Genomic DNA, 18,646 nt, shown 5'->3' with positions numbered 1-18,646 from the left:
AATACGGAGAAGATGTCAGAAGATTCATAGAAAAGGACTTTTATGTCGACGACTGTCTAAAAGCCATGCCTTCAAATGAGACTGCCATCAGTCTTCTCAGGAGAGCCCAGGACATGCTTGCCTGCTCGAACCTTAGGCTTCATAAAATAGCCTCAAACAGCCAAGAACTCATGGAAGCATTCCCTTCTCAGGACCTATGTAATGGTCTCAGAGACCTGGACCTGGGGTCAGACCCCGCACCAATGCAACGCAGCCTCGGGCTTCTCTGGAATCTACAGTCAGACACTTTCACCTTTCAGGTCAACCAGGAAGAAAGGCCTTTTACACGTAGAGGCGTCCTGTCTACCATCAACAGTCTGTACGATCCCTTGGGTTTCGCAGCTCCTGTTACTATACAAGGCAAGGCCCTACTAAGAGACTTAACTAGGGAAACATCTGACTGGGATGCACCTCTGCCACCTGATAAGAGGATCCAGTGGGAAGAGTGGAAGAACTCGTTAGCGGCACTCTCCAACCTGAATGTGCCAAGACCATACGCCCCTGTGCCATCTACTGAAATACAAAGCCAAAGACTGTACGTATTTGCAGATGCTTCTGTCAAAGCGATTGCCGCTGTTGCCTACCTGAGAACTGTAGATTCCAAATGTCAGTGCCACATTGGTTTCATTATGGGAAAGGCCAAACTCGCACCACAACCAGAGCACACTATACCCAGGTTAGAGCTTTGTGCCGCAGTCCTAGCCATTGAGTTAGCAGAGTTCATCACATCCGAAATGGATATCGACCTGACACAGGCCAAGTTCTACTCGGACAGCAAAGTAGTCCTGGGATATATCCACAACGAAACCAGGCGATTCTACGTTTATGTAAATAACAGAGTGCTACGAATCAGGAGATCAGTTCATCCAAAGCAGTGGCATTACATACCCACAGACCAGAATCCTGCAGATCATGCAACTAGAGCAGTTGACGCAAGTCGACTAGGAAGCACAACGTGGCTGTCAGGACCAAAATTATTGCACATTGAGGAATGTTTTCCAGACACCTTTGAACTAGTAGGAGAGGACTCAGATGTTGAAATCCGCCCTCAGGTGTCTACACTTCATACAATGACCTCTGTCATCCAGCTTGGATCTTGCAGGTTCGACAGATTCTCAAGTTGGAAGTCACTTACTCGAGCTATTACCTGCCTGACTCATATAGCTCGCTCATTCAAGACCACCAGAACTTGTGGCACAGAAAAATGTAAAGGTTGGCATCTTTGTAAAAATACCTATGTTACCTCCGACTTAGAGTTCTCTAGAAATCACATCATCCTCACTGTTCAAAGAGAATCCTACTTTGCAGAAATCCAATGTCTTATCAACAAAGCTCCAATACCAGTGAGCAGCGTATTGAGAAAACTCGACCCATTCATCGACAACAGTGGCCTACTGAGAGTAGGAGGCCGACTCAAAGAAGCTGAGATGGGGTTTGTGGAGAAATTCCCTCTTATACTTCCCGGAAAATGTCATGTTGCCTACCTAATCGTACAACATTACCACAATCTGGTCAAGCGCCAATGGAGACAGGTACAAAGTCTTGCAAATACTTTCCGGGACAGGTGGCGCAAACAATATTTGTCTACCCTGCAGCCACGTACGAAGTGGCAATCTACTAAACCTAATCTGAACGTAGGTGACCTTGTTCTTGTGAAGGACTGTCAAATTCACCGGAACCAGTGGCCACTTGGTCTAGTTACCGCAACGTTCCCCAGCAAGGATGGCAATGTCCGCAAAGTTGAACTAAGGATGACCAAAGGGAATGAACCTAAGACATTTTCCAGACCGGTATCTGAACTGGTCCTATTGTTGCCTTCGGAAGAAAGGAGTAGTGACATCCGTTGATGTCAGACGGGGAGTGTTCTGTCTCCGCCATCTAAATTGTTACCTCCATTATCTGTTTGTATAATTTGCAGTTTCTCAGCCAGTATACAGGACTTGATATATTCATACCTTTATCTGTAGTGCTTTGGCTCCCTCTAGCGGTCAGAGATATGTTGACTGTTCTATTTTTCTGCTATGTATTTTTTATGTCTGATCCTCCTTTGCAATGCATTATGGTAGCTCAGCCCACATTTCCCTCCAGTTTTCATTCACTTCCTCTAGTTTGCCTTCCAGGGAAGACGCTTACACTTCATTCCCCTTGCGATTGCATTGCCGGTATGTCTTTATGTTTTTTCTCTAGATATTTCTGCTCTATATTAGCCTAGCTTAACCAGTTGCACTCCTAGTTCAGTTACTAGCCTTCTAAATGTAATGCATAATGTTTATCATGTTTAGTATGTATCGTTCTATACCATGTACTGATTCCATGTATATCATTGTTCACAGTTTCACCGCATCAATATACCAATACGTTTAATAAAGCACAGACTCAACCACAGTCTCCTTATTGGACCCGGTATAGCGGTTTAGCTGACTGGATAGCTACATGAGCCTGCCTCATTTAGTGAGGACAGAACAGGTATTATGATTACTATAGTAGCACAGGTATACCTGATTTTCTACGACTACTCCTGCTCACTGTGGGCATGACAGATTCACCGCTGGCAGGAGGTGGATTCTCTTGCTCCGCTGCTGTTGTGGCATCTGTTGCTTGAGCCCGCTGGTCTTCAGGTTGGTCTTGGGTCACATCTCTTTCTGGCACTACTAGTTGGGGAAAGGTCAGGACGGGTAATACGATGGCTTGATTTACCTGCGTCCATGACTGGGGAAAGTCTCCAAGAACGGTATGGATTTTATCTTCCTCCTCTTCTACAGGTTGATTGGCATCTTGGTCTTCCTCTTTGTTTCTTAATTGATCAGGGCATATCTTCAAATAATCTCTCGACACTGCTGCTGAGGTTTCTCCTCCATCTTTACTAATGAGGCATACCTTGGTATTATCGAAGTTTAAAGGCAGGACGGTGTATGGTTCAGCCTCCCACTGATCATCTAGTTTGTGCATCCTCCTTTTCCTTTTGAGGACTTGTTCTCCAGGTACTAAAGGAGTAGCCGGAGCTTGTTGGTTGTAGCTCTTTTCCTTTCTTTGACTGGCTTGAGACAAACTTCGTTCCACGCACTCTTGCACTTTTTGGTATTGCTGCTGCCGCTCTGTATCCCAGTCTGCATCTGGTGATGTCGTTTCAGCATAAGACAGGGCCACAAGGGGTAGTGTATTACAGCGTAAGACCTTACTCTATGTTGAAAATTTTTACTCACCTAATGTTTTTTGTGCCTATTAATTGCTGTTCATAGGGAGTGAGTCCTATATATAGTCTCCCTTTCAGCTTTGAAGGTGTTCTTCAGCTATATGATCCTTGTTGGATCATCTGCCTGTTTGTGTGTCTTTATTTTAAACTTGTGGAAATTACAGTAAAAGTTACATTTTATGAGTTTTTCTTTATAATTCCCTTTTTTTGCTATAGCTATTTTTTTGTGGATTGCAAAAAACATCACAGAGACATAATAGCATAGCTACCGGTAATGCCACTGCTGCTGCAACTGTTGCAGTCGCCAATATAGTTATTCCCTGCGGTAGAGAAGGGAGACACAATCGCCCTTGTACTACCGCTCTCTGTTCTGTAGACCACAGGTCGCTTTAAACCGGGACTCCGCTGTCCTGTGCATGCGATGACAGTGCATTAATCTGCCCACACTTTGTGAGGTGCACTCTTCAGGATCCTGGATTAGGTGAGTATAGGATGTTTTTTATTTGATGTAAAACATGTGGTGGTACTGTGGGGGCATCATAAAGTATGGGGGGATCCTCAAACAATGTGGGACTCCCTCATACAATGTGTGGCCTACTGTGGGGGGCCGCCTCATACATTGTAGGGACTACTGTGGGGTGCACTTATACAGCATGGAAGCTAATGCGGGGGCAATTATACAGCATGAGAGCTAATATGGGGTCATTATACAGCATGGGAACTCGTGGGACCATTATATAGTATGGGAGCTACCATATGCTCATTATACAGCATGGGAGTTAATATGGGGGCCATTATCCAGCATGAGAATTAATTTGGGGCCATTATACAGCGTGGAAGCTAATATAGGAGCCATTAAACAGATGGGAGCTAATGTGGGGGCCATTATACAGTGTGGAAGCAAATTGCGAGGCCATTATACAACATGGGAACTAATCCGGGGACCATTATATAGCGTGGCAGTTAATGCGGGGACCATTATACAGTTTGGTAGCTAATGCAGGGACCATTATATAGCGTGGCAGTTATTGCAGCAGCTATTATACAGCGTGGGAGCTAATGCGAGGGCCATTATATAGCATGGCAATTAATGCGGGGGCAATTATACACCAAGGACGCTAATGCAGGTGTAATTATACAGCATGACAGTTAATGCTGGGGCCATTGTACAGCGTTGAAGGTAATGCAGGGGCCATTATTCAGCATGGAAGCTAATGTGGGGGCCATTATACTGCCCGGAATCTAATGTGGGGACCATTACACAGTTTGAAGGTGCCTATATACAGTGTAGGAACTACTGTGAGGGCCATCATACACTGTGACGGTCTTTATACACTGTGGGAGCTACTGTAAAGTGCCTTCATAAACTGTGGAGACTACTTTGTGGGCTATTATACAATGTGGGAGCTAATGTGAGGGCCATTAAACAGTTTAGAGGCTACTCTGTGGGCCCTCATAAAGTATGGGGACCATTATACAATGTGGGGGCTACTGTGAGGACCATTAAAGAGTGTGGAGACTACTGTTTGGGCACAAAGGAGACATTTTACTATATAAGGGGCACAATGGTGGCATTATTATGCAGTAAGAGGACCATTGTTTTTGTGCCACACAGCAGGTGCAGTAATAGGGACACATGGCAGTATCTCAGCATTGGGTTATCAGCAGGATGAGGAGTTTGTGTAGGTTCGGAATAGATGGGGACGGTGCTCAAAAATGTGAGATGTCAAATGTGTCTTTGTTGTAATCTCTGCAGATGAGTTGTGGCTGGAAGCAGTTGTCATGTTGGTCTGAGCACGATGGAAATGATGGCAAAAATGAACGACTTCATCAGAAAGAACGTCAGTTGTAAGTCACCATCTGTAACTGTGCTGTAATCTCTTATATGTTGTGTAGGCCTGGTATCTAGCACTATTTGGTCACCGACCGTATGGCGATATTATCAGTGTTGGCCATTGTGTAGAGAATTTTTGCAGTTACGTCACGGTCATCTGGGGAGGTTCACCTATACCCACGATTAGGGTGCAGCACCGTAGTTGTAATCAGGGTGACCTGGTTAGGGGCCCACCTTTTGCCCTCCCTGTAGATGAACCACTTCAGAGACATGTTTGTTTTTCATCAGAGGCACTGACCCATACAAATTTATAGGGTCAGTGACAGCACACAGATAGGATCCATTAACACTGCATTGGATCAGAAAAGCTTTGCAGTTTATTTATTTAATTGATATGTGAAAATTACTGATGATAAAAACAGACACTGACCAAACCCTCATGAAAATCGGATCCAACCCACTGATGACACATCAGATTGTTTTTTTGTGAAAAAATCATGGACATCAGAATGAAATCTAAAGGTCTTTACTGGTTTGGAAAAACCCTGTCCCTGGGCTGCAGTTTGTTTTTTTGTTCTCTTCTCAGGCTTCTGGGGCCTACGCTCACCCTCCGCCGCTGCTTGTGGTGTCCTTTATTGTCTGCAGTGCTAAGGTCACGCCGACAGTGCTGTGTATTACATTGTACGGAAGATCCCATGAAAATGAACTAGAACTGCCGACAAATCTTCACTGTGTATGAGCAGCCTCAGGACGCTACATGTAGATGTCTGTATTATACATGTACACTCATTATTGCTATTCTGGTCACAGCCGCCATGAAGGCGGTGACCATAATACCAAGTAAACATATGGGTGATGACATGCCGCGATTCTCTAATCATGGAGAATTCATCAGTAAATACGGGCAGGATTCTACCTTTGTACATGCAGACACAAGTGTTATCTCAGATACAATCTTTCTGGGTAAGGGGGAGAGGGGGATGGTGCAGGGGCCCTTATTTAGTGTCTTTCCCCTGGGGGCAGCATGGAAGGTCACTGGCTAATAGTGATGCAACTCATTTCTGCCAGAGGCGCTTCTGGGGAGACAGATTGCTGCTTCTGATGCCTCATACAAATTTATCATGTGTCTGCACTTGCTGCCGGTCAGCACACAATGGCTGGCAATATGGCAAAAACCAGCCGCGAGAGGCAGATCCCCTTCTAATAAAATGTTAATAGCACATCGCCCAGTTTCCAATTTCCTGTTCTGCTGTATTCTCTGTCATTACACTTCCTTATCTCACCATCAAATTACCTTCCAATTCATTACCCTCCAGGTTCTGCCTGAACCTTTCATCTTGCAGAAACCACTATTATTCATCAAAGTTTGCACACAAAGCTGCGGTGATCAGTCATCTCTAAAGACTGGTTTACGCGAAGCCATTGTGGGTATGATCTGATCGATTCTCTGCACTCGCTGTCCGGTGAAAATGCTAAAAATATTGTTTGTCTGGTGAAAATCAGTTGTGATAATTTATTGAGCAGTAAATGCTCATCCTCTGACTTGTCCTGTTGTATTTGTTCAAGTGCATATACATCCCCAATTCCAAGGATGTTGGGACGACATATCAAATCTAAAGAAACACGAATGCAATAATGTGGAAATCTCTTATAGCCATATTTAATTCACAACACAAGAAGAGGAAAGATAGCAATCTTCATTTGAAGTAACTCATTTAGACATTGATGGCAGCAACACATCTCAAAAAAGTTGGGGCAGGGTCATGTCTACCATTGTATCACATCCCCTTTCTTGTTACAACAGTCTGTAAAGTATTAGGAGAGGAGCGTTGTCCCATTCTTGTCTGATGTAAGATTCTAGCTGCTCAGTTGTGATGGGTGAATGTACTTGGATTGGTGTTATTCGAGCATGCTCGTGTGCTGAGTGAATTTAGCATGCTCGGAAAATATGTTCGAGTCCCCGCAGCTGCATGTCTCGCTGCAACACATGCAGGGATTGCCTAACAAACAGGTATGAGTACAATGCATAGGTGTGCATTCACACTGTGGCCATGTAACAGACAGGACCTGAAACAAAAAGAAAAAATACCCTGTAATAAGTAAGTGAATAGTAATGCATGGAAATAACATAGGGTACTTAGTTAACGCTATTTTGATCACAAAAGTGTAAACGCTATACCACCGCGACAAGCAGGCTTGGACTGGCCCACAGGAGAACAGAAGAATCCTCCGGTAGGCCCCTGTGCAAGAAAAGTCCACCTCCCTCTTATATGAGCAGTACTTGCCACTATATACTTACTGTAAGTCACTAAGTACAGAGAAAGGCAGCATCTTATTCGTATAACAATCTACCCAGTTCATTGTTACATAAATTTGTGATTGAGGATGATGTCACATTTGCATGTAACATAAAAGTGGTGCCCTAGAGTTGGTTACTGGTGGGCCCTTGGTACCCCAGTCCGACACTGGCGACTAGGTGTAGCCAATCAGGACGGTTCCTAACTCTTGTAGTTCACCTCACTATGTGTCAGCAGTCTGACAGACCCAGCATCCATGGTTTCAATAAAGAATATGAAATGCTGGTTCATCCAACCACACAACAGTTTTCCTTTTCAAAAAAGAAAAGAATGTCCAGCTTCACCGAATCCGTAAAAAAGAGTTTTCTTTATTCACATACTTTTAAGCATAGAGGATACAGACTTCAGCACAAGCCATATGGGTAAGAATCTCAACGCGTTTCTGGAGACTAAGCTCCCTTAATCATGACCATGCCCAACTGCGGGCAAAGCCGAAAAGCATTAGTGTGCATGCGCCGGCGCACTATGTCCCGGAAGTATTTCACTGTGTTGCGGGACATAGTGCGCCGGCGCATGCGCACTAATGCTTTTCGGCTTTGCCCGCAGTTGGGCAAAGCATACTGCGCGTGCACAAGGCAAGATTGCCTTGCGCAGGCGTGTACTACGGAGGACACAGCATGAACTTCAATCCAATATTGCGGCCAGCATGCAGCCAGTGGGTAAGGAAAGGGTGAATCAAACACCCGAAAACCCCGCCCATATGACCGCAAACCTGTCCCGCTAAATTCAGGTGACAGGTTCCTTTTAAATAATCAATTAATACTAGTCACCATCCACGAACATGATATAATAAAGTGTCTATGTGCATAGTGCTACTTTGTTTAATCTCAAATAAGGTGCATGGGATCACATCATATTACCTGTGTGGTGTGCCGATACTGCAGCATCTCACCCCGACGCGCGTTTCACCTATTCTTCTTCCGGGGGCTCCGGCGCAGGCATACTTTGTCTGCCCTGTTGAGGGCAGAGCAAAGTACTGCAGTGCGCAAGCGCCGGGAAAGGTCAGAAAGACCCGGCGCCTGCGCACTGCAGTACTTTGCTCTGCCCTCAACAGGGCAGACAAAGTACGCCTACGCAAAAGCCACAACAGGACGCAAAGAAGAGGACGTCATCACATGAAAATGGGAGGTGCCAGACTCGGACCTTCGATTCCCATTGGACCGGATCGCACCGGGACCGCTCCTGGGTGAGTATAATCTAACTTGTCTTCTCTTTCAGGTTACATCGGGGGGGGGGGGGGGCTTATCTACAGCATTATAGAATGCTGTAGATAAGCCCCTGATGGCGGTGGCCTTAGCTTATAGGCCTAAAATGGGGTGACAGATTCCCTTTAAAGGGAACCTGTCACCCCCATAATCGAAGATGAGCTAAGCCCACCGGCATCAGGGGCTTATCTCCAGCATTCTGTAATGCTGTAGATAAGCCCCCAATGTAACCTGAAAGATGAGAAAAAGAGGTTAGATTATACTCACCCAGGGGCAGTCCTGCTGCGGTCCGGGTCCAATGGGTGTCGCGGTCCGGTCTGGGGTCTCCCATCTTCTTACGATGACGTCCTCTTCTTGTATTCACGCTGCGGCTCTGGCGCAGGCGTACTTTGTCTGCCCTCAACAGGGCAGATAAAGTACACGCTGCGTCGGAGCCACAGCGTGAAGACAAGAACAGGACGTCATCCTATGAAGATGGGAGGCCCCGGAGCGGACCAAGACGCCCATCGGACCGGACCGCCCACCCAGGTGAGTATAATCTAACCTATTTTTCTCATCTTTCAAGATACATAGGGGGCTTATCTACAGCATTCCAGAATGCTGTAGATAAGCCCCTGATGCTGGTGGGCTTAGCTCACCTTCGATTTTTGGGGTGACAGGTTCCCTTTAAATGATATTCAGATCAAGGGACTGTGAGGGCCATTGTAAAACCTTCAGCTTTCACCTTTTGTGGTAGTCCATTGTAGATTTTGACGTGTGTTTAGTATCATTATCCTTTTCTAGAAGCCATCCTCTTCAATTTCAGCTTTTTTACAGATGGTGTTATGTTTGCATCAAGAATTTGTTGAAATGTCATTGAATCCATTCTTCCCTCTGCCCATGAAATGTTCCCAGTGCCATTGGCTGCAACACAACCGCAAAAAATGATTGATCCATCCCCATGTTTAAAGGTTGGTGAGATGTTCTTTTCCTGAAATTCTGTGCCCTTTTTTCTCCACACATACCTTTGATCATTGTGTTCTAAGAGTTCTATTTTAACCTCATACTGTAGGTCCACGGGACTTGTTTCCAAAATGCATCAGGCTTGTTTAAATGTTCTTTTGCATACTTCTGACGCTGAATTTTATGGTGAGGACGCAGGAGAGGTTTTCTTTGGATGACTCTTCCATGAAAGCCATATTTGTGCAGTTGTCTCTAAACAGTAGAACAATGCACCACAACTCCAGAGTCTGTTAAATCTTTCTGAAGGTCTTTTGCAGTCAAGCGGGGGTTCTAAATTGCCTCTGTAACAATCGTACCAGCAGCTCGTACTAGAATTTTGCTGTGTCTTCCAGACCTTATCTTGACCACATCTGTTTCTGTTAAAGGGAACCTGTCACCCCGTTTTTTGAAGATGAGCTAAAAAAAGCGTTAAATAGGGGCAGAGCTGGGCGTTACATTAGTGTCTTTTGTGTGCCTTTATTACCCACCTATGCTGCTGAAATACCTTTGTAAAGTCGCCGTTTTCTGCTGTCACTCACGCTGGTCTGGTCCTATGGGTGTGGTGACAGCGCTGTTTCTCCCCCAGATCAGGCTCATCATTCCGTTGGTGGCGTAGTGGTGTGCGCATGTCCAACAGAGAATATCCACTGCCCAGGAGATGAAAAAGAGCGCGATCTGCGCTATTCAGCCGTTTACCGGTGGGCGTGGCCATCTTTCCTGTGGCCGCGCGTGCGCAGATGGAGCGCTCTGCTGCCCGGGGCTTCAGGAAAATGGCTGCGGGATTCCGCGCGTGCGCAGATGGAGATCGCGGCGGCCATTTTCCTGAAGCCCCGGGCAGCAGAGCGCTCCATCTGCGCACGCGCGGCCACAGAAAGATGGCTGCGCCCACTGGTAAACGGCTGAATAGCGCAGATCGCGCTCTTTTTCATCTCCTGGGCAGTGGATATTCTCTGTTGGACATGCGCACACCACTATGCCACCAACGGAATGATGAGCCTGATCTGGGGGAGAAAAAGCGCTGTCACCACGCCCATAGGACCAGACCAGCGTGAGTGACAGCAGAAAACGGCGACTTTACAAAGGTATTTCAGCTGCATAGGTGGGTAATAAAGGCACACAAAAGACACTAATGTAACGCCCAGCTCTGCCCCTATTTAACGCTATTTTTAGCTCATCTTCAAAAAATGGGGTGACAGGTTCCCTTTAACTGCCATTTCTTATTTACATTCTGAACTAAGGAAAGGGTAACCTGAAAACACTTTGCTTTCTTCTTATAGCCTTCTCCTGCTTTGTTAGCCTCCACCATTTTCATTTTCAGAGTGCTAGGCAGCTACTTAGAAGAACTCATGGCTGCTGTTTTTTGACACAAGGTTAGAGGAGGCTGGGTTTTTATAAGGCTGGGAAATTTACATCACCTGGCCTTTCCCAATGATGTACGGTATCTCACGCTAAGGGTGATCAAAAAATTAATGATCTCCACTATGGTACTTTCTAAAATCAATATTTTATTGATATAAATCAGTAAAATTCTAAAGGATAAAACATAACAAGAAGGGTACAAAATCCAACACGAGGGACTGCACTGCCATAGGATTTAACAACAAACAAGGCTGAACAGTTAAACATGAATGACCCAATTCCCACTTATAAAGTGCCCTTATGCATGATGAATTACATATTGTACCTGCCTAAGTGCATGCATGTAAACCAGACATAAATGTCTCACTATAGCAATTAGTGGTAAGTCAACGCTTATCCCCATGGTGGTTTAACACATACCGCACAGTAAACAATGGCATTTATAAGATTAATGGACAATAATGGGTTGTATACCTTTCAGTCAGCCACGTGAAAAATTCCTCGGCATCCCGCTGCTCCGACGCGCGTTTCGCTAATGTTTCTTCAGGCCCGAAGAAGCATTAGCGAAACGCGCGTCGGAGCAGCGGGATGCCGAGGAATTTTTCACGTGGCTGACTGAAAGGTATACAACCCATTATTGTCCATTAATCTTATAAATGCCATTGTTTACTGTGCGGTATGTGTTAAACCACCATGGGGATAAGCGTTGACTTACCACTAATTGCTATAGTGAGACATTTATGTCTGGTTTACATGCATGCCCTTAGGCAGGTACAATATGTAATTCATCATGCATAAGGGCACTTTATAAGTGGGAATTGGGTCATTCATGTTTAACTGTTCAGCCTTGTTTGTTGTTAAATCCTATGGCAGTGCAGTCCCTCGTGTTGGATTTTGTACCCTTCTTGTTATGTTTTATCCTTTAGAATTTTACTGATTTATATCAATAAAATATTGATTTTAGAAAGTACCATAGTGGAGATCATTAATTTTTTGATCACCCTTAGCGTGAGATATAGAGTTATTGGTGGTACAGTGCCCTCTATATAAAAGGGCTTTAGTAGCATTATTTTGAGCAAAAAATCTGTGAAATATATAACTTTCCCAATGATGATTGAGAACAAGCCATAACCCTAACAGGCTAATTAAGGTCTGAAACCTTGGACAAAGTTGTCGGACCACACCAATCTCCTAGGGTGCCCAAACTTTTGCATTGGCTCATTTTTTTTCCTCTTTTTGCAATTTTTAAAATGTGAAAAGTTACAATACATTTTTCTTTAATTGCCTAAAATACAAGGGAAATATGTCATTCTTTAACTTTAGGCCTTTTGGAGATCATTTCATCTTCAACTCTTCACAATAACAGTAATTTTGACCATGGGTGCTCAAACTTTTACAAGCGACTGTCTGTATCTACCTAATAACTAGCTATCTGTTATCTATTTAATATGTTTCTATCATCTACCTATATATTTAAGATTTTTCAGTTTTTTCTTGGTTGCTAGGAGGGTTCTGGATGTGAACGTCCTGTATTTGTCTGTTGAAATTTCCTGGATTATTTGACATATCTGTGTAAAAATTGGATGGCATACGCAGGGGCCATGTGCCGTCCGTTTTTACTGCATCCATAAACTTGCATAGTTTATGGATTGCCTGCGGGTCTTTAAAATCCAGCGACATCATTATATTTTTTATTTGTTGCTATATTTCTAAGAAATTAGTGGTTTCATACATATGTAAATGAGGCATTAAGAGCTCTGGGCATGACAGAGCACTTCCCGAGCCTCCGCAGGTTATTTCCCCGCCCAGCACCAGCCTCTTTAGCTCTTGATTGGTCACTCAGTGTCTGATTTCCCTGCTTAGTGCTTGATGTCCCACAGACAATGACCTATAAATCAAGAGACTGGGTGGGGAAACACCTCAGGAAGTGCTCTGACATGCCCAGAGCACTTAACGTCTCATTTACATATGAATGATAACACTAATTACTGGAGAATGCAGCAACAGATAGAAGTTATAAAGGTGGTGGATTTACATTTCAAAGAGCTGCATGTGGTTTGGCAGGGTAGATGTTACAGACAAATTCCCTTTAACGCTTTCATTTCCAGAGCGCACAGTTGAGAAGAAGCAGCGGTGCAGACATGCCAAAACGGAGCCATTGTCTTCACCCAGGAAAATGAAGTCCAAAATATGAACAATTGGGCTCCGTTTGAGCTATTTTCTGTCAGTGTAGCTCATTTATCTGTCGCCTATCACCTGTGGTCTATAACTACCTACAAACAGTAAGAATGAAGCAGTGGTCGCATATATGTTGTGGGTGCAGCCTTCAGATTATCATCTGACTATCCTTGTCTCCATAAATCCGTCCGTCTGTCTCAGGATCTGGTCCAAAACAATCCATGAGCCCACTGCAGACCAAAAACTAATCACAAAGCAGAATGCCACCTGCTTAGGAGATGGCGGTGCCCAGGCTCGGACTGGCCCACAGGGTAACAGAGGAATCCCCCGGAGGGCCCCTGTGCAGATCTGGGCCCCCAACCCCACTGTATGGGCAGTGCTTGGCATAATTCACTTCACTCTGCACAGGAAAAAAGCAGCATCTCATCAGTAACCAAACTCCCCAGTGTATGATTATAGAGACATACAGGTAAATCTGTGATGGAGGGTCCTGTAATATTTGTATGCAGGTGAAACGTGCCACCCCCCAAAGTCATTGTTACTGGTGGTCCCTTGGCACCCCAGTCCCACACTGGCAGTGCCCCTCACCTATGCAGCCCCATGGATCGATCACACAGCCCTCATCTGCACATTGCAGTAATCGTTCCTTCATTATGACATAATCTATTTGAAAGAATTCTGATTTCTGATAAATGAAAAAAAATCTATAATAATGAAGTGAAGGAGCCACATTGCAGCGGCGGTCGCCCGAGTACACAGCCCCGCTCTGCCCGGCGCACCGGTCGCCGCCGCTGTCTATGAATGAACGGTCCCCTTCCTCGCATTCATGTCTGCGCTGCCGATCACTCCCCCGCCCCGCGTGTCCCCTCCCCGGGCAGTGACGTGCCTGCTGGCGGGTGGCAGGAGGAGGTGCACAGTCTCCGGGAGAGAAGACCCGAGCACAGAGCCGGAGCCTGGTACACTGCCGCAGGGACAAAGGCACCGGAGACAGCAGCCCCGCTCCGTCCGGCAGTGCCCGTCTGCAGCCCGGGAGCTCCCTGCAAGCTGCGGGCTGTGCCCATGTCCTGGACTGGTGGCTCCTCCTGTACAGGTCAGTGCTGTCTCCTGCGCCAGCAGAACAGGAGTTGTGGGATTGTTACCACACACGGGTGCTATACACAGGCTGTTATTACACACGGGTGCTATACACAGGCTGTTACCACACAGGGGTGGTATACACAGGCTGTTACCACACACGGGTGCTATACACAGGCTGTTACTACACACGGGTGCTATACACAGGCTGTTATTACACACGGGTGCTATACACAGGCTGTTACTACACATGGGTGGTATACACAGGCTGTTACTACACACGGGTGCTATACACAGGCTGTTACTACACACGGGTGCTATACACAGGCTGTTACTACACAGGGGTGCTATACACAGGCTGTTACTACACAGGGGTGCTATACACAGGCTGTTACCACACACGGGTGCTATACACGGGCTGTTACTACACACGGGTGCTATACACGGGCTGTTACTACACACGGGTGCTATACACGGGCTGTTACTAGACACGGGTGCTATACACAGGCTGTTACTACACACGGGTGCTATACACAGGCTGTTACTACACACGGGTGCTATACACAGGCTGTTACTACACAGGGGTGCTATACACAGGCTGTTACCACACACGGGTGCTATACACGGGCTGTTACTACACAGGGGTGGTATACACAGGCTGTTACCACACACGGGTGCTATACACGGGCTGTTACTACACAGGGGTGGTATACACAGGCTGTTACCACACACGGGTGCTATACACAGGCTGTTACTACACAGGGGTGGTATACACAGGCTGTTACTACACACGGCTGCTATACACAGGCTGTTACCACACACGGGTGGTATACACAGGTTGTTACCACACACGGGTGCTATACACAGGCTGTTACTACACATGGGTGCTATACACAGGCTGTTACTACACACGGCTGCTATACACAGGCTGTTACCACACACGGGTGCTATACACAGGCTGTTACTACACACGGGAGCTATACACAGGCTGTTACTACACACGGGTGCTATACACAGGCTGTTACTACACAGGGGTGGTATACACGGGCTGTTACTACACAGGGGTGGTATACACAGGCTGTTACTACACACGGCTGCTATACACAGGCTGTTACCACACACGGGTGGTATACACAGGTTGTTACTACACAGGGGTGGTATACACAGGCTGTTACTACACACGGGTGCTATACACAGGCTGTTACTACACACGGCTGCTATACACGGGCTGTTACTACACACGGCTGCTATACACAGGCTGTTACTACACACGGGTGCTATACACGGGCTGTTACTACACACGGGTGCTATACACGGGCTGTTACTACACACGGGTGCTATACACAGGCTGTTACTACACAGGGGTGCTATACACAGGCTGTTACCACACACGGGTGGTATACACAGGCTGTTACTACACACGGGTGGTATACACAGGCTGTTACCACACACGGGTGCTATACACGGGCTGTTACTACACAGGGGTGCTATACACAGGCTGTTACCACACACGGGTGCTATACACAGGCTGTTACTACACAGGGGTGGTATACACAGGCTGTTACCACACACGGGTGCTATACACAGGCTGTTACTACACAGGGGTGGTATACACAGGCTGTTACTACACACGGCTGCTATACACAGGCTGTTACCACACACGGGTGGTATACACAGGTTGTTACCACACACGGGTGCTATACACAGGCTGTTACTACACATGGGTGCTATACACAGGCTGTTACTACACAGGGGTGGTATACACAGGCTGTTACCACACACGGGTGCTATACACAGGCTGTTACTACACACGGGAGCTATACACAGGCTGTTACTACACACGGGTGCTATACACAGGCTGTTACTACACAGGGGTGGTATACACGGGCTGTTACTACACAGGGGTGGTATACACAGGCTGTTACTACACACGGCTGCTATACACAGGCTGTTACCACACACGGGTGGTACACACAGGTTGTTACTACACACGGGTGCTATACACAGGCTGTTACTACACACGGGTGCTATACACAGGCTGTTACTACACACGGGAGCTATACACAGGCTGTTACTACACACGGGTGCTATACACAGGCTGTTACTACACAGGGGTGGTATACACGGGCTGTTACTACACAGGGGTGGTATACACAGGCTGTTACTACACACGGCTGCTATACACAGGCTGTTACCACACACGGGTGGTACACACAGGTTGTTACTACACAGGGGTGGTATACACAGGCTGTTACTACACACGGGTGCTATACACAGGCTGTTACTACACAGGGGTGGTATACACAGGCTGTTACTACACACGGCTGCTATACACAGGCTGTTACCACACACGGGTGGTATACACAGGTTGTTACCACACACGGGTGCTATACACAGGCTGTTACTACACATGGGTGCTATACACAGGCTGTTACTACACAGGGGTGGTATACACAGGCTGTTACCACACACGGGTGCTATACACAGGCTGTTACTACACACGGGAGCTATACACAGGCTGTTACTACACACGGGTGCTATACACAGGCTGTTACTACACAGGGGTGGTATACACAGGCTGTTACTACACACGGCTGCTATACACAGGCTGTTACCACACACGGGTGGTACACACAGGTTGTTACTACACAGGGGTGGTATACACAGGCTGTTACTACACACGGGAGCTATACACAGGCTGTTACTACACACGGGAGCTATACACAGGCTGTTACTACACACGGGTGCTATACACAGGCTGTTACTACACAGGGGTGGTATACACGGGCTGTTACTACACAGGGGTGGTATACACAGGCTGTTACTACACACGGCTGCTATACACAGGCTGTTACCACACACGGGTGGTACACACAGGTTGTTACTACACAGGGGTGGTATACACAGGCTGTTACTACACACGGGTGCTATACACAGGCTGTTACTACACAGGGGTGGTATACACAGGCTGTTACTACACACGGCTGCTATACACAGGCTGTTACCACACACGGGTGCTATACACAGGCTGTTACTACACACGGGTGCTATACAGCGGCTGTTACTACACACGGGTGCTATACACAGGCTGTTACCACACAGGGGTGGTATACACAGGCTGTTACTACACAGGGGTGGTATACACAGGCTGTTACTACACAGGGGTGGTATACACAGGCTGTTACTACACAGGGGTGGTATACACAGGCTGTTACTAAACACGGGTGGTATACACAGGCTGTTACTACACACGGGTGCTATACACTGGCTGTTACTACACACGGGTGGTATACACAGGCTGTTACTACACACGGGTGGTATACACAGGCTGTTACTACACACGGGTGATATACACAGGCTGTTACTACACACGGGTGCTATACACAGGCTGTTACTACACAGGGGTGCTATACACAGGCTGTTACTACACACGGCTGCTATACACAGGCTGTTACTACACACGGCTGCTATACACAGGCTGTTACTACACAGGGGTGCTATACACAGGCTGTTACTACACACGGCTGCTATACACAGGCTGTTACTACACAGGGGTGGTATACACAGGCTGTTACTACACACGGGTGCTATACACTGGCTGTTACTACACACGGGTGGTATACACAGGCTGTTACTACACACGGGTGGTATACACAGGCTGTTACTACACAGGGGTGGTATACACAGGCTGTTACCACACATGGATGATATGCACAGGCTGTTACTACACATGGATGGTATACACACGCTGTTACCAAGTATACCATTTGTTGCATAACACTGCACTGTATATAGTATATACCATGTATTACACTGCACTGTATATAATATATACCATGTATTACATTACACTGCACGTATATAATATACACCATGTATTACACTGTACTGTATATAATATATGCCATGTATTGCATAACACTGCACTGTATATAATATATATACCATGTATTACACTGCACTGCATATAGTATACATCATGTATTACACTGCACTCTATATAATATATACCATGTATTACACTGCACTGTATGTAATATGCCATGTATTGCATAACACTGCACTGTATATAATATATATACCATGTATTGCACTGCACTGTATGTAATATATACCATGTATTACACTGCACTGTATATAGTATACACCATGTATTACACTGCACTGTATATAGTATACACCATGTATTACGCTGCACTGTATAAAATATATTCCATGTATTACACTGCACTTTATATAATATACTCCATGTATTACACTGCACTGTATATAGTATACACCATGTATTACAGAACTGCATATATTATACATCATGTATTACATTACACTGCACTGTATATATACACCATGTATTACACTACACTGTATGTAATATACACCATATATTACAGCACTGTATATATTATACACCATGTATTACATTACA

At 45.9% G+C, this 18,646-nt stretch overlaps 1 protein-coding gene across 4 annotated transcripts in view; it reads left to right on the top strand.

The window, feature by feature from the left end:
- The first annotated feature begins 13,927 nt into the window (after positions 1–13,927).
- SH3RF1 (SH3 domain containing ring finger 1) overlaps positions 13,928–18,646 on the top strand; it is a 211,066-nt gene continuing 206,347 nt past the window's right edge. For 2 of the 4 annotated variants that reach the window (XM_077279483.1, XM_077279481.1), the window contains exon 1: positions 14,053–14,236. Coding sequence is in view for 1 of the 4 variants with exons in the window: in XM_077279482.1 (XP_077135597.1) it covers positions 13,973–14,236 (264 nt within the window). In the remaining 3 variants the exon portion in view is untranslated. Of the gene's footprint in view, positions 14,237–18,646 lie in introns of all 4 variants that reach the window. The other 2 variants (XM_077279482.1, XM_077279480.1) reach the window with 2 other exon arrangements.

This window comes from Ranitomeya variabilis, chromosome 1 (assembly GCF_051348905.1).
Source record: "Ranitomeya variabilis isolate aRanVar5 chromosome 1, aRanVar5.hap1, whole genome shotgun sequence".
Lineage (NCBI taxonomy): Eukaryota > Metazoa > Chordata > Amphibia > Anura > Dendrobatidae > Ranitomeya > Ranitomeya variabilis.
This window is presented reverse-complemented; position numbering and strand designations above follow the sequence as displayed.